The sequence below is a fragment of the Diospyros lotus genome, chromosome 4 (genome assembly GCF_014633365.1).
Source record: "Diospyros lotus cultivar Yz01 chromosome 4, ASM1463336v1, whole genome shotgun sequence".
Lineage (NCBI taxonomy): Eukaryota > Viridiplantae > Streptophyta > Magnoliopsida > Ericales > Ebenaceae > Diospyros > Diospyros lotus.
This window is the reverse complement of record NC_068341.1, coordinates 6,330,653-6,344,861: the sequence shown is the minus strand read 5'-3', so window position 1 is coordinate 6,344,861 and position 14,209 is coordinate 6,330,653. Positions and strand designations below refer to the sequence as shown.

The 14,209-nt window shown below is 37.0% G+C and overlaps 1 protein-coding gene and 1 pseudogene across 1 annotated transcript; one reads left to right on the top strand and one right to left on the bottom strand.

The window, feature by feature from the left end:
• Window positions 1-890: 890 nt before the first annotated feature.
• Window positions 891-6,235, top strand: LOC127800531 (uncharacterized; annotated as a pseudogene).
• A 97-nt stretch (window positions 6,236-6,332) lies between these two features.
• LOC127800532 (probable acylpyruvase FAHD1, mitochondrial) lies at window positions 6,333-13,779 on the bottom strand. The gene is made up of 7 exons (XM_052335191.1): window positions 13,511-13,779; window positions 13,224-13,389; window positions 10,875-10,927; window positions 10,462-10,524; window positions 9,832-9,882; window positions 9,604-9,721; window positions 6,333-6,781 (listed from the first exon to the last, which is right to left on the bottom strand). The coding sequence occupies exons 1-7, from the start codon at window positions 13,742-13,744 to the stop codon at window positions 6,666-6,668; spliced, it is 801 nt and encodes a 266-aa protein (XP_052191151.1). The 5' UTR covers window positions 13,745-13,779; the 3' UTR covers window positions 6,333-6,665.
• Between the last annotated feature and the right edge of the window lie 430 nt (window positions 13,780-14,209).

The window sequence follows — 14,209 nt, the reverse complement described above, 5'->3', positions numbered from 1 at the left end:
GAGGAAGTCTGCCTATGTGTATGAAAGAAGGATGGGTGGGTGGGAGAGAGAGAGAGAGAAAGAGAGAGGGGGGCCTGGAGACGGGGATGAGTGGGTGGAAGGGAGAGAGAGAAAGACAGAGGGAGAGAGAGTGAGATTTTTAATGATTGCTGTTGGGCGGGAAAATTTTTAATCTCAGTCATCAATTTATCTAAAAATAATCTCAATCATTAAAATGTCTATACATTTAAGACAATTTAAAAACTGTTCTCCCTTATTATATAGATAATGTTTGCTACAAACTGCTGTAGAACTAAGATTGGGTCAAAATTGGACTGTGAATTGAGATTGGGTCGTGATTTAGCTATGATTGAGACGTGGACTGAGAGCTGAGATTGGGCCGGCATGATCCAAGCAAAGATTAATAAGATAAGAAATCTTACTTTAAAAAAGAAGTAATACTTTATAGATTAAAGTTTGATGCTTTGAAGGCTATACTTGAGAATATCAATCTGTGCTCCGATTGAGTGCTTTAAGAAGTAATACTTTATGGTTGTTGCTTCCCCAATCCCCAACCCCCAGGCTTTAGTGCTTTAATCATTCATTAATACTTTCAAGTTTCAACTTCCAGCTTCCCACCTCGGTTGTTTTACTTATTGCATCTTACAAAATTATATTAACTTCTCCTTAATTAAATATTAAAATATGCTTAGCTTGTAATTATTCTATAAGATTTTAAAAGGTCTGTGGGTCTAACATTTAATTAATTAATTAATTAGAATAGTATCTTAAACTCTAAATCCCAAAATATGTAAAAAGAATTAACTGCGGGCGTAAGATGGAAAACAACAATCCATTCACATAAGTTAAAACTTATAAATTAGAATGGCTAAAATTACTGTTCTTATATATATATACGATTAAACTGACAATGACATCCGACCCAACAATATCCCTGCAAGATACTTTGCTGTAAAGATGAAGGGTCCTATATATTAAACAATAATAACCACTCTTTGTTCCAGCATCTTTCCAGAATTCAGATTCCTTCCCAAAACAAAAAGCCGCCTTCTTAATCCCTGGCTGGCTACTTACTGCAGAACCTGAAAGCGGCCAACCCCGTCTCGTCTTCAACCTTGAATCAACGACGCCATTTCCAAAATCAACAGGGTTCCAGTTCCAGAGGGGAGAGACAATTCATGGAGGCAATAATAGAGCACAAGACAGTGGGCGTGAACGGCATAAACATGCACGTGGCGGAAATAGGGCAAGGCCCCGTGATCCTATTCATCCATGGTTTCCCGGAGCTCTGGTACACGTGGCGCCACCAGATGACCTACGTGGCCTCCCACGGATACCGAGCCGTCGCCCCGGACCTCCGCGGCTACGGCGACAGTACCACCGGGGCCCCCGCCGGCGCCGCCGCATACACCAGCCTCCACGTGGTGGGGGACCTGGTGGCGCTGCTGGAGGCGGTGGCGCCGGAGCAGGGGAAGGTGTTCGTGGTGGGGCACGACTGGGGGGCCATTATGGCTTGGGCTCTGAGCCTGTACCGGCCGGACAAAGTGAAGGCTGTGGTGAACATGAGCGTGGTTTTCACTCAGAGGAGCGCCAAGTGGAAGCCGCTCGACGCCTTGTGCGCCGCCTATGGCGACGACTACTATATTTGCAGATTTCAGGTTCTTAAAAATTTAAAATTAATTCCTCGTCTCTCTAATTAAACTCATAATAATCTCTGGCATGCATGATGCACGATGCATCCATGTGAGATTTTGACCCGTTTATTACAGATTAATTAAAAAAATTATAGTTTCTAACCTTTTAGATTATAGTTTATAAAACTTAGAATAAATTGTGGATCTGTTTGTTGTAACTTCTTAAAAAATGTAGTTAAGTAGTTCTGGTGTTTGATATCATAAGCTGTAAAATAACTTATTTTTATATTATTATCCATAATACCCTTAGTAGTTATAAAATGATAATTTAAAAATTAATTAGTGTATATGTATAAGTTTTAAGTGTTATAAAAAAATTAATTAGAGTATAGAGAGAGATGAAGATGGTAAGAGAGATGAAGAGATCTGAAAATAGAGATGGTGGTGGAGAAGAAAAACTTATGATTGCGTAGACAATAGGATAATTATTTATTAAAAATAAGGACAAAATTATCACAAAAATATAATTATTTAAGCAGAAATTATAAAAGCTGGAGTACCCCAGATTTGAAAAAGTCAACTTTTACCCCCTTCTAAAAGCTAGTAAAAACTAAGTTAGAATTCTATAAGTTAAAATAAATACTATATCTCAATTTTTTTAAAATTAAAAGTTAAAAATTACAGATTTTAAACTGCAATAAACAGACGTCTCGTCCGTGTCATTTGTGCCATTTCAATGTTGTACTTTAGCCATCTATCTATTTTAATTAATATTTCAGGATAATTAATTAATGTGGGGGTGTTATTGTAAATTTAAAATACTTTAGGAACCGCTGCTTCCCAACATTTTTCCTATCTTTATAAACCTTTATATATATACAAATAAAATAATCGGATTAATTCTACCCAGCAATAGATGGGTTTTTACTTTTTAATTGGCTTAATGTATTTTTAAGTTTTTGGACTAATTAAAAAAATAATTTTAAGGATATTAATTAAATTGTGCTTACTATTTATTTCTGAACAAAATAATTTTATTCACTTTTAGTTCTTGACTTAATTGACGTTAACTGAGACGTTAACTTTACATTATCACGTTGTCACGTCACTACCACGTTACTCATAATTAATATCTACATTTACTGTCCATATTTTTATTTAAAAAAAAATAACAATATCTACACACACCCAGCCATGACTGCCGACTACCATGGGGAGCCCTTCTTTCCCATTCTCCCTCTCTCCTCGTTCTAGACCGTTCTTGCCTTTACATCCGTCATCAATTCAGCCATTGCCGTTCGCCTCGGACGCAATAGCAGTGTGACCACCATCGCTGACGATGGTTGCCGACGGAGACAAGAAGCAGCGGCGGTTGGTGGATGAAATCGCGAGTTGCAAATTTGAGAACAAGAAACGATGTGGACAGTCAAATGGCAAGGCGACGACGAGGATGACAAAGGTCGTAGAGGCGAACGACGATGGCGATCACACTACTGTTGTGTCCGAGACAAACGTCAATGGTTGAATTGACTACGGGTGTAGAGGTAAGAACAGTCCAAAACGAGGAAAGAGGGAGAAGGGGGAAGAAGGGAGCCATGGCCACCGGCAGCCATGTCTAGGTGTGTGTAGACTTTTTTTTTTATTTATAAAAATATGGACGACAGACGTAGATATTATGAGTGACGTGATAGTGACGTTTCAGTAACATGGTAGCGTGACGAGGTAAAATTAACGTCTCAGTTAACGTCGATTAAGTCATGGACTAAAAGTATATAAAATTATTTTTATTGATGGATGAATAGTGAGTACAATTTAATTGATATCCTTAAAATCATTTTTTTTATTAGTTTAGGGAGTAAAAAATTGCATTAAACCCTTTTTAATTAGGTTATTTTTACATATATTCTTCCTCTCACTTGTTTTAATATTTTAGGTCTTATAATTTGTTTAAAGAATTTTTTTATCACGCGTCAGTCACTAGGATCTGTGATAAGCTACATTAAATGTATTTTTTATCTAAATAATTTTTATTAGTTGCATTTATGTTAATAAATATATTTCTTTTAATACTAAACCAATAAAAAAGATAAATTTCCAACACTGCCTCTAAAGTTTATTTAAACTGCATCCAAATAACACAATTCAGCTCCGTTCTATTATCTGCGTCAAATTTGCCCACGCCCCCCTTGATTTTGCCTGCATCAGACAAATTTTATGTTATCCGACATGAATAACGTAATAATTTCGTAACACAAGTTTTCTTAATCACAATAGATTCTAAAAATTGACTATTTTATTCTTTATATTTATATTACCTCTCTTCCCTTTCTCTCACATTTTCTCTCCTCTATCTCTTATTTTTTAAAAAATTCTCTTACCTGCGTCGGGTAACATACAATTTGTCAATGTGAGCAAATTGAGAGGGAAGGTGTGGGCCCCACGGGGGTGTTATGCAACATAATAGACCAGCTCTTGTTAATGACAACAGATCGATAACTATAGCCACTGTGGAACCAATGTTACTACTGTCTCTTTCTTTCTCCTCTCCTCTTTATCTCCTTTCCTTTTCTTTTTTTTTAACAAACTAACCCATGCATATGCGAAACCTCATAATGGGGGGTTCCTACGAATGGAGGAACCTGTTATTGTAGTGGGTTTTGGCATTGGAATCCACAATTGTAGTGGGTTTGCCAGTCGCACCCACTGCTATGGTGGTGGGTTCCAATCCAACAGGCAAACCCATCGCTGAGTTCGGTGAAACCCAATGCTAGTGGGTTTGTTTAGCTAAGATTTTTTTTTTAGAAAAAAAAAAAAAAATTAGAATAGAGAGGGAAGGGTAGTTTGAATTTTTTTATAAAATTAATTCTCTTTAATTAATGGCAATAGAATGTGTTCAATGGAGGTATATGTGACTTTGAGAAATACAAAAGTGATCAGTGTAATTTAAATAAATTTCAAAAATAATACGTAAAATTTATTATAAAGAATGTCAAACGCACTCAAAGGAGAGAACTTATTTTTGAAATAGCTACTTCTATTAATAAATCAACTAATCAATGAATCCTACAAAGCTCTTATTATTTCACTATTGGTATCCCAAAGGACCATGGCTTACTTTTATTTTTCACAGCTCGGGTCTAACATAAAAAATAAAAATATAAAAGAGAGAGAGAGAGAGAGAGAGAGAGAGAAACATTTGAGCTTCTGTCCTGATCTATAGGTCACATTATTTTGTATAATTTATGTTGACAAGAATTTTGTAGTTTTGTAAAATTCATAATAAGTCTCTTTTAATTAAGAAAATAGATATTAATGAGTGGTATGTTTGTGTAGAAATTCATAAATAAATAAATTACAGGCAGATCATATTATATTTATTATATATATATATATATATATCATCACCCTTAATTAGAAGCTGGTGGTTGGTGGTTGCAGAAACCTGGAGAAATAGAAGCTGAATTTGACGACATGGGAACCAGAAGAGTTCTGAGAAACTTCCTCACGTACCGAAATCCAGCTCCCCTTCTTCTACCAAAGGGCATTGGCTTTGGAGATAAACCAGATGCTCCTGTTCTCTTCCCTCTTGGCTCTCCGAAGAGGATCTTGATTACTATACCGCCAAATATCACGACTCTGGCTTCACCGGTGGTTTGAACTATTACCGAGCTCTCGACCTGTAAGTACATACCTATACATATGGGTTGGGTTGATGGATTAATTAATTGCTCAAGTTTGGGGAATTCTTCTGAAATCTCAAGGCACCATTCGTACATTTTGTTTCATGCATTTTCTTGGCTTTTGATAGGGAACTCTTGGAATTTCAATCTTGGGTGAGACCAGGATTTTTAGCAAAATTAAATCTATGTATGCATCGGGAAGCTACTCTAGGTGGGAATAGGATGGATACCCAAAGAGATTTGTTGCCAATAAATAGAGACCCACCACTATCACACCAAGGTTGTGTGTTTCATGAATTGTGCCATAACTCGACAATCAATGTCATCTCATCTCAGAATGAGTGATTAGTTATCCGGAGGAGGAGGATTTTCAGTTTCATCCACGCGAAAACTATGTCAATGAGAAGGTAATAGTGGATTTTTCTCATTATTGTGGGATTACGAATGTAAGATTTACACCCGAGAGACCACACTAAACATCTATGTCCTCCTCCTGATTTCTGTGCTAGAACCATTTCTAACAAGTGCCAATAAGTACCTAACAACTCTCTGTTTCCATTCTTGTTTGGTGGGGTCTTGTTTTCCAAGTTATCTACCTCCATCTCTAACATTTAAAGCCGATGCAATTAATATGTTGACCCCTGTTGCAGAAACTGGGAACTCACGGCACCATGGAGCAGGGCGCAGGTGAAGGTGCCGGTTAAATTTATAGTAGGAGACCTCGATCTGACCTACAATGCCCCTGGTGTCAAGGATTATATACACAAGGGAGGCTTCAAAAAAGATGTCCCATTCCTGCAGGAAGTAGTGGTCATGGAAGGAGTAGGCCATTTTCTCCATGAAGAAAAGCCTGATAAGATCAACAATCACATTCTTCACTTCTTCAACCAGTTTTCATCTTCTTCATGTTCGGTTTCTTAGGACCCTTTTTTCTTGCGTGCTACTGCATCTGCATCTCTGTGCATGGCTCTTCTGTTTCTTCTTACGTAAACTGCGTGTTTCCCAGTGACATCACAAGTTAATAAATGGCTTCTGAGCCTGATCTTATTTATTATTACACGAGCCCGTTGCAGGACTATAAATTCTTATTTTACCATGCAATGGTGACATTTAATCCACAGTTTGTGGGAAAATCTTTTAACTCCATCGGTAACCTAAGGTACAATTGACAATCAACCCAACATGTTCATCTGACGTTGCCTTAAATGGGTACCTCAGTTTAACTTAATCGAACAAGGTTCAGACAACAATCTGTCAAAATCACCATGTTGACTCTGTAGGGAGGGTGGCCACCGGCCACATACCAGAAAACGTGATTTCATTAATACGGCATTTAGTGCCTAGCTTCAGCTCAATTTCTGTGGGATCTTTCGCGGATCCCAACATCAAAGTGAACGTCCAGTAGGTCTGTTATGCCAGCAGTTATCTTCTGGCCTGCTTTGACAGGGCCAACGCCTTGAGGCGTGCCTGCACAAACAGATTACAACGTAATATGAGTTAACAGAGGACAAACAACCATTTATTTTTTGAGATAGGCTCATGGCTGGACAACTATCAACTTTAGGCCTCAACTCTCAGATGTCTTGTTTTTGCACCAAAATAAATTGCTAAATGGCTGCATTCAGATGCATGCCCATTCTGATGCTTCTTTGCTTCTTCCATGTTGCCATGGGTATAACTAAAAAATGCCTATTTATAACTAGGTTTCCACAGTTACAGGAACTCAAATGGAATTCTTGCTCCAATTTTTAGACCTTCTCACAAAAGAAAAATAAATGGACAGAAGCAGCAGAATTGGAATATATCCCATCTTATTAATTAAAGCAACAGGATTTGTTCAACCAGTAGTTGTTCGGAGAAGCTTCTAATCTAGAAGACGAGAAAAAGTTAAATGGTAGGAAAATGCTATTGGTACACTCATTTTGTACATCTTAGGCTACATAAGGGAGTATTATGACAAAAAAACTCCTCATGAGGCGCATGTGAGGCGTAGGGTATTTTGGTCATAATACCCCCTTATGTAGCCCAAGATGTACAAAATGGATGTACATCTAGCATGATTCTAAATGGTATGCCTCGGCAAAATTATTATTGGATAGATAAAGAACAGAAAAAAAAAAAAAATTGTGACAATAGATTTGCCTGCCAGGGAAGAGAAGTATAACTGGAACAGATCCCTCCTGGATTTGCAGTACTAAATATTTGCTTGTTCAGATTAAAAAAAAAAAAACAAATTTCAATAGATATCAACAATACAATAAAAAAATAAAGTGAGAGGGAGGAAGAAGAAGAAGAAACAAGCTCAATGGAATATCCACAGGCCAAAACTCAATTTTTCCTTTAGTTTCAGGATTTTTAAGTTTCAGAATATACTTGCAAAATTTTGTTAGTGTTAATTGGCCAAGTTTAAATACATCGAAATTCAGATTTAAAAAAAATAAACCAAATAAATTTTGAGATTTTGTTTATTGAGAAATGCAAAATCAGATCCCAAGAAAAGATAGCCTTATAATTTCAAACTTATATGGACCATATTGGAGTCATTTTAAAAATTTCACCTGAACCTCAGCATAATCAATAAAAAATAATTGAACGGATTAAAGTTTTTCCAAAATTGTCCATAAAATGTAAATATAGGAAATTTTGATTGAAAGGAATTCTCTGAATTAGATGTACAAAAGATGCTTCAAGTAGTAACTAATTGAAACAAAGACTCTTAATTCAACTGAAAATAAATTCTCCTAAGAGTAATAAGAAAGGAAACAGTCTCCTAATCAAAAACAGAAACATAAATAATCCTGTTCCAACCCAAATAGAGATAGACATAAGCCTGTCCTATTCAACCCATAATTCATACAGTGATTTGATGAAGGTGCTTTAGATATGATCAATGCATCACTTTTCAACCCATAATAATTCGACTGATTGTGGTTGCTCTTCTTTAATCCCTCAAATTTAATGCATGCATGCATGCAAATGAAGTAGTGAAGATACGTTTCCAAATTCCCTGCAGAAATTAACTGGAATCCAACTAGTTGCAATTTGCAAGAGTGGAGACTCTAGAAAAGAAACCCAAGAAATTTCTACCCACTTTCTTATTAGATTCAATGGCCAAGGCCATGTACGTGGACAAATGCAATACTTAGAAGGAGAAGGAGAAACTGGGAAAAAAGAAAGCGTAGCGTTGATCTCCAAGCCAAGTCAAAAAGCCAATTCCAAAAGCAGAACAAGCAAAAGTGTTATTGGAGGGAAGTGCAACGAAGATGAACCGAATTTTACATCCATTCCACTGCTTCTTTTAATAATCTATTCTATTTCTATGCTTTGTTATGTTACATGTTAGAAAAATATTTCATAAAATATAAGAGATTAAAATATCATATAAGAGATAAATATTTCATAAATATTTATTATGAAATATAGCCTTCTAATCTCAAAATAGATAAATTTTGAGATTTTGTTTATTGAGAAATGAAAATCAGATCCCAAGAAAAGATAGCCTTCGAATTTCAAACTAATATCGACCATATTGGAGTCATTTTAAAAATTTCAGCTGAACCTCAGCATAATCAATAAAAAATAATTGAAAGGATTAAAGTTTTTCCAAAATTGTCCATAAAATGTAAATATAGGAAATTTTGATTGAAAGGAATTCTCTGAATTAGATGTACAAAAGATGCTTCAAAACCATGACTAGGTTATAGATAATGAAACGCACAAATAAATGACAGACTCTTGGTTTTTAGAGCCTTTTTGGAGATGACTATGTACAGGATATAGGTGTACTTTTTATCCTTTTCTTTTGTAGATGGGCAATAAACCTTGGTACCCTCTTCACAAATTTATCCTTCCCTTAAAAGGTCAAAAAAGGGATAGTATAGCAGGCTCCTTCAGGCAAGGGGAGGGGGGAGAAATGAGAAAGAATAGCACTCCTAAAGAACTATTATGGCCCCAGATTCCTCATGCAGCTACAATAACAAAAACATCAGTTAGTAGGTGGCTTGTGTCTTTCTATCACGCCCACAAAGGAGGAGGATGGGTAAGCAAAGCAATTACTTGAACTCTACCCAGGTGTGCTTCTTGCATTCAGTCCAACAACCACACATTTAAAATTGGATAGATTTATGCCTAATTTTCTGTCTTTAGGTCCTGCCCTTGAATTCCCAGAAATCGTAGATTCATTGCTTTTGCAAATTTTAAGAATGTGCCAAGTTTTATGACTTAAAAAGTGTGCCTAGGAAAAATACTGTGGAACATCTAAATTTACTAGGCAAGAAGTGAAATAATACCTGTTAGAATAACATCTCCTTCCAGAAGTGTCATGATAGAGCTTATGTGGCTAATCAAATAAGGGATCTTAAAAATCATATCCTGGGTTGAACCTTTCTGTCGAATTTCTCCATCTACCTGAGAGGAAAAATATGTACTCAGTAATTGAAGTGAAATACCTGCTTAGGAAAATGCAAGGAACACTAATAGAAAGAAAAAGAAAAGAAAAGAAAATTGACAAATTATACCTTTAACCACAATTCTAAGTCATGTGGGTCTGGCACAATTGATCTGGGTAGCTGCAGAAAGAATTCCCAGCTATCAAGTTGGAAGACTAAATAAAAACTGTCACCACACTAAATAGAAGCAAAGAATAACTGTGAAACAAGATGACTATGACAGTTTATTCATGTTCATTATTTCCTGATACATCCACTTTACTAATGTTTCACACCTTGACTTAAACTAATTGGCTAAAGACCTATTGTTTCCACCTAGATGTGAAATAGAAAAAATAAAGGCTAGCTTGATTATAACATATATAAAACTGAAGAGAAGAAATGCCAACCAAATGTTTCATCTTGCTTCAAAGTTGCCCTCATTCCCCTTCATCCAGCCCATAAACATAACACCATAACTATTAATTTGAAGTAAGATAAACCATATTTATAAAATAAAAATGTGGCCAACCATTTAATTCCCACCAGCCTCAACCACCCCCATTCTGCCTGAACTTCTGAAAAGTAGATACCCATTTGAATGTGCACTATATGCACCAACAAGTCTAATTCAGTGTCTCGGCAATCAATCTTCAAAATGAAACTGGAGCAGTATAAGCAAAGAGATAAGACTACACAATATTATAACTTGATCCTTACAACAGAGCTAATTGGTGTGAAAGTGTCCTGCCCTTTAGCTACAGTCCAAGGAAGACCTGCAGACTGGCATATAACAAGAAAAAGGAAACCCATTATCAAAACAGAAAAGAATGATTAATCAAAAACGACAGAAACAAGAAAAGACTACTATAGTTGTTTCTAGAAAATTAAAAAATAAATAAATAAACAAAAGATCCTTTATGGAAAACCAGGTTTAAAACAGAAATGAAGTCTATACTAGATTTTTGGATATATTTGAAGTTGGTGTATTCATACAAGGCAAAAGACAGTCAATTAAAACAAAAAATGAACACAATGTAAGTGTTGGCTATACTCAAATTGACAACACTTTAGGAAAAAGATTCCTATCTGATGAACTTTTGTAGGAAAGCCAAAGGAAGAAAAATTGTCACCTTTGCGGAAGCCTGAATTTCCCTTGCAGTCATATCCAGTGCAAGTGCATAACCTGCAGATTTAGGTATTATGAGATACCATATCAGTTAACTATAATTTCTGAAAATTTTGAAAAATAACTCCATTTACCAAAGCTATTATAGTCACTGCAAAATATTTGCCCTTCTCCTCCTGTGGGTTAAGTAATCCCCTCAAGAATTTCTAGTGTTCTCGCCTATTCACAATTGATCCCAAACGCACAAAAAGGAGTGCCAGACCAAAATATCGTCAAACCTTATATCATGATTCTAGATAGAAAAGAGGTAGAGAAAGACCAAAGAAAATCTGACAAACAATCCTAAACATAACATGGGGTATAACAATCTTACTTAAAATACGTCCGTGGATAGAAATAGTTGGAAAGTTAGAATCCATGTAACTAATCCTTCCTAATGGGATTAAGGGTTAGGATTCTTCTTCTTGTTGTTATTGTTTCTCCTCCAATTACAAAAATGAGAATGAGAGCCATCAGCCAGAAAAATCCCCAGGAAAAGTAAAATGGCAGCTTCAGAAAACTCATAGAAGAAGATGAAGTGAGCAAGGGTTGGAAATGATAAGACAAAACCTTTGCACAAACGCAAAATCTCTATCCCCAGCTAGTGTTGTTCTATTTATGAAATTCTGAGTGTAACATCCTGGATCCTCACCTAAAAGTGCTAGTTGAAGGTGACTCTTGAGTTTACATGACCAAGAAATCTACCCAAAACCAAACCCCAGTAAACTGCTGATGTGGGATTGGCTTAACAAACTCATATCCTTTAATTCTTAGCATTGTCAAGCCAGAAATTCCACATCTCAATTTGACCCAAGTCAATCTCAAACACTTTTCTAACCTACACCCACTTGGTACTAGTCCTGGGGTAGCTTTGATACCAATATAACACCATGGATCCTTGCTCCAAAGTCCAGGCTGAAGGCGACTCCCGAGTTCATAGGACCAAGTAATATTACCCAAGACCTCTCTAGTAGACTATCAATGTGGGAATAGGCCCTGATGCTGAGCATGCTGCACCAGTCAACATTAGAATCTTTGCTGAAAATGCAAGGATAACTAATTCTCAACTTCTACTTTGAAGATCGTCTCCTTTCTTAAAGCATGTGTTGAACCGAATTCTCTAAAAACAAAACCAACTTGTCCATCAGAGTAGGGTGATTTTGGTTCTTCTTGTTCTTAGGGTTTGAAAGAATATAAATCCCTCTTCATTCTGTTGTGTTAATCGAAGAAACCATCTAAACTTTTCCAGATACAGGTCCTCCACTTTTTGGAAGATCTAAATATCTGTTGCTCTGTGAAGCAGCTCCTTTGAAGAAGCGACCATCTTGTCCTTCTATCACATTTAGCTGCTCACACCTGTCTCTTATCCATTCAGCTCCCACTTCCAATTCTAGGCAGTCTACGTCGTACAAGACCCTCAACCAAGCATTCTACCTCCATTCAAATGGAACCAACAACCAATGCATTGTCACATTCCAAGGGCAGTAATTGTAATTTTCTTTTCCTTTCTGTTATAGATATTTGTCCTTAGCTATAGGCAGTTATACTTACCGATTGTACTGCACATGGGTGCATGGGCTGTGAGGCCATAAATAAGCCACGGCTAGAGGATGGGAAGGCATGTTGAGAAATGAATTGAATCTTTTCTGTTATCTCTCTCACTTTCTGTTACCTTTCTCTCTAACATTCTCCCTCTTCTTGCTGTTTCCCTTCCTTCCATCTGACTGAGTTCTCCCTCCCAATTCTGCTCTCTCACTTTCATAATCTTCTCAATTCCCTTTCTAAACCCTAGCCCAACCCTAGGGTGTGACATGCATTTCACTCAAAGAGTTGATCCTAGCTTAGGGGAGTTTGCAGGCAAGTTCAAATCATGGCATCCCCCCAAGCAGTGTTCAAAACTAGGATTTTAAGCTACATTTATTTGGTTTTCATTCTTTCTTTATTTCTTCTTCTTCTTCTTTTTTCTCTTTGGAATTGTGCTAAAAAAATCCAAGAACGGTATTGGTCAAAAGATCATTTATTGGTTGATCATCCACAGGAAGCATATTCATCATTTCATTTTCTTTTCGTCTGTTTTCCGTTTACCCTAATAACTCCTAGTTGCAAACACATCAACATTGGAAATTCACTTTACCATTACTTCCATGCATATGTTTCACTTATAAGCACCGCAACTTTTGCAGTCTAAGAGGGATCAACTAAGAAACAGCAGCTAATTGTGCATACACAAATACAAGGCTACTGCGCCACAGAATAAATTCAGGAAGCAACTTTTAATAATGAATGAGAAATTCAGTCAATTATAAACACAGACCTCCAACATAGTCCATAGCAGTAGCCTCAGGAACGTCCCGAGCCTTCTGGCTGATCACCACCGCAAGCTCCACCTCATGATCCAGCGACTCCAGAGGGGGCGGAATCTCTATCGTCCCTCCATTTTCCAAATACGAGGATGTCGGCTTCATAAACAACACCGGTTCCTACGCCAATACACCACGTAAGAATCTCCGTCACTTGGCCATATGGTTGTGCAATTGCAATTAGTGGCCTCGGTGAAGACCTAGATCAACGAAGAGAGAGAATTGGAGGAGGAAGTCGGACCTTGGGGACAGCGTTACCGAGTTCTTTGGCGTGGGCGGCGTAGTTACGGCCGACGGCGACGATCTTGGTTCCGACGCTCAGGAGCTTCTGATAAGCGGACGACGCAGTGGCCATGGTTGCTGCGAGGCGGCGATCTCGGCGGTGGCTCTGCCGAGCAGTGATCGTATTCTTTGTCTTTATATTGGCAACTATCTGCGACTGTACTAGGCTCAGGCCAACGCCAACGCGAGACATCTCCCTGACTCCGACTTTAGTTAAAAGTCCTAATTCACTAACGGAAATGATATTTGTAGTTGGGAAATAATATTTGGATACTTATTTTACGGTACTATCGTGATTCTCGCATTTTATTGTGTCCTATTAATAAAATAAAATATATTAATATACGAGTATTATAATAATATTATTATATTTTTATAATATATAAAATTTAGGACCAAAAGATGAAATCTCTCACTCGAGAACCCCGCAGCTCAGCCCCAAGATTTTTGCAAGAGATTAAATCACGAAATTCAGCGACAGACTTCGAACACGAGACTATTCACTGACTATATAACAACTAAATCTATGACTTTTTGAGACTAACACATATATGGTCCCAACTGTTAGGCTATGCCCATTGGGGCATAAAGTTTGATCACTACGAAGTTGGTAAACTTTACTTGTATATGTATAAAAGTATTATTAATTTTTAAAAAA

Excerpts from the sequence above, each read along its gene's own strand:
- LOC127800532 (XM_052335191.1), bottom strand. The coding sequence starts at position 13,744 with ATGTCTCGCGTTGGCGTTGGCCTGAGCCTAGTACAGTCGCAGATAGTT. Across the intron at positions 9,883-10,461 it reads TCACACCAATTAGCTCTGTT|CTACCCAGATCAATTGTGCC; the intron begins GTAAGGATCAAG and ends TTCTTTCTGCAG. Across the intron at positions 9,722-9,831 it reads ACTTAGAATTGTGGTTAAAG|GTAGATGGAGAAATTCGACA; the intron begins GTATAATTTGTC and ends TTTTCCTCTCAG.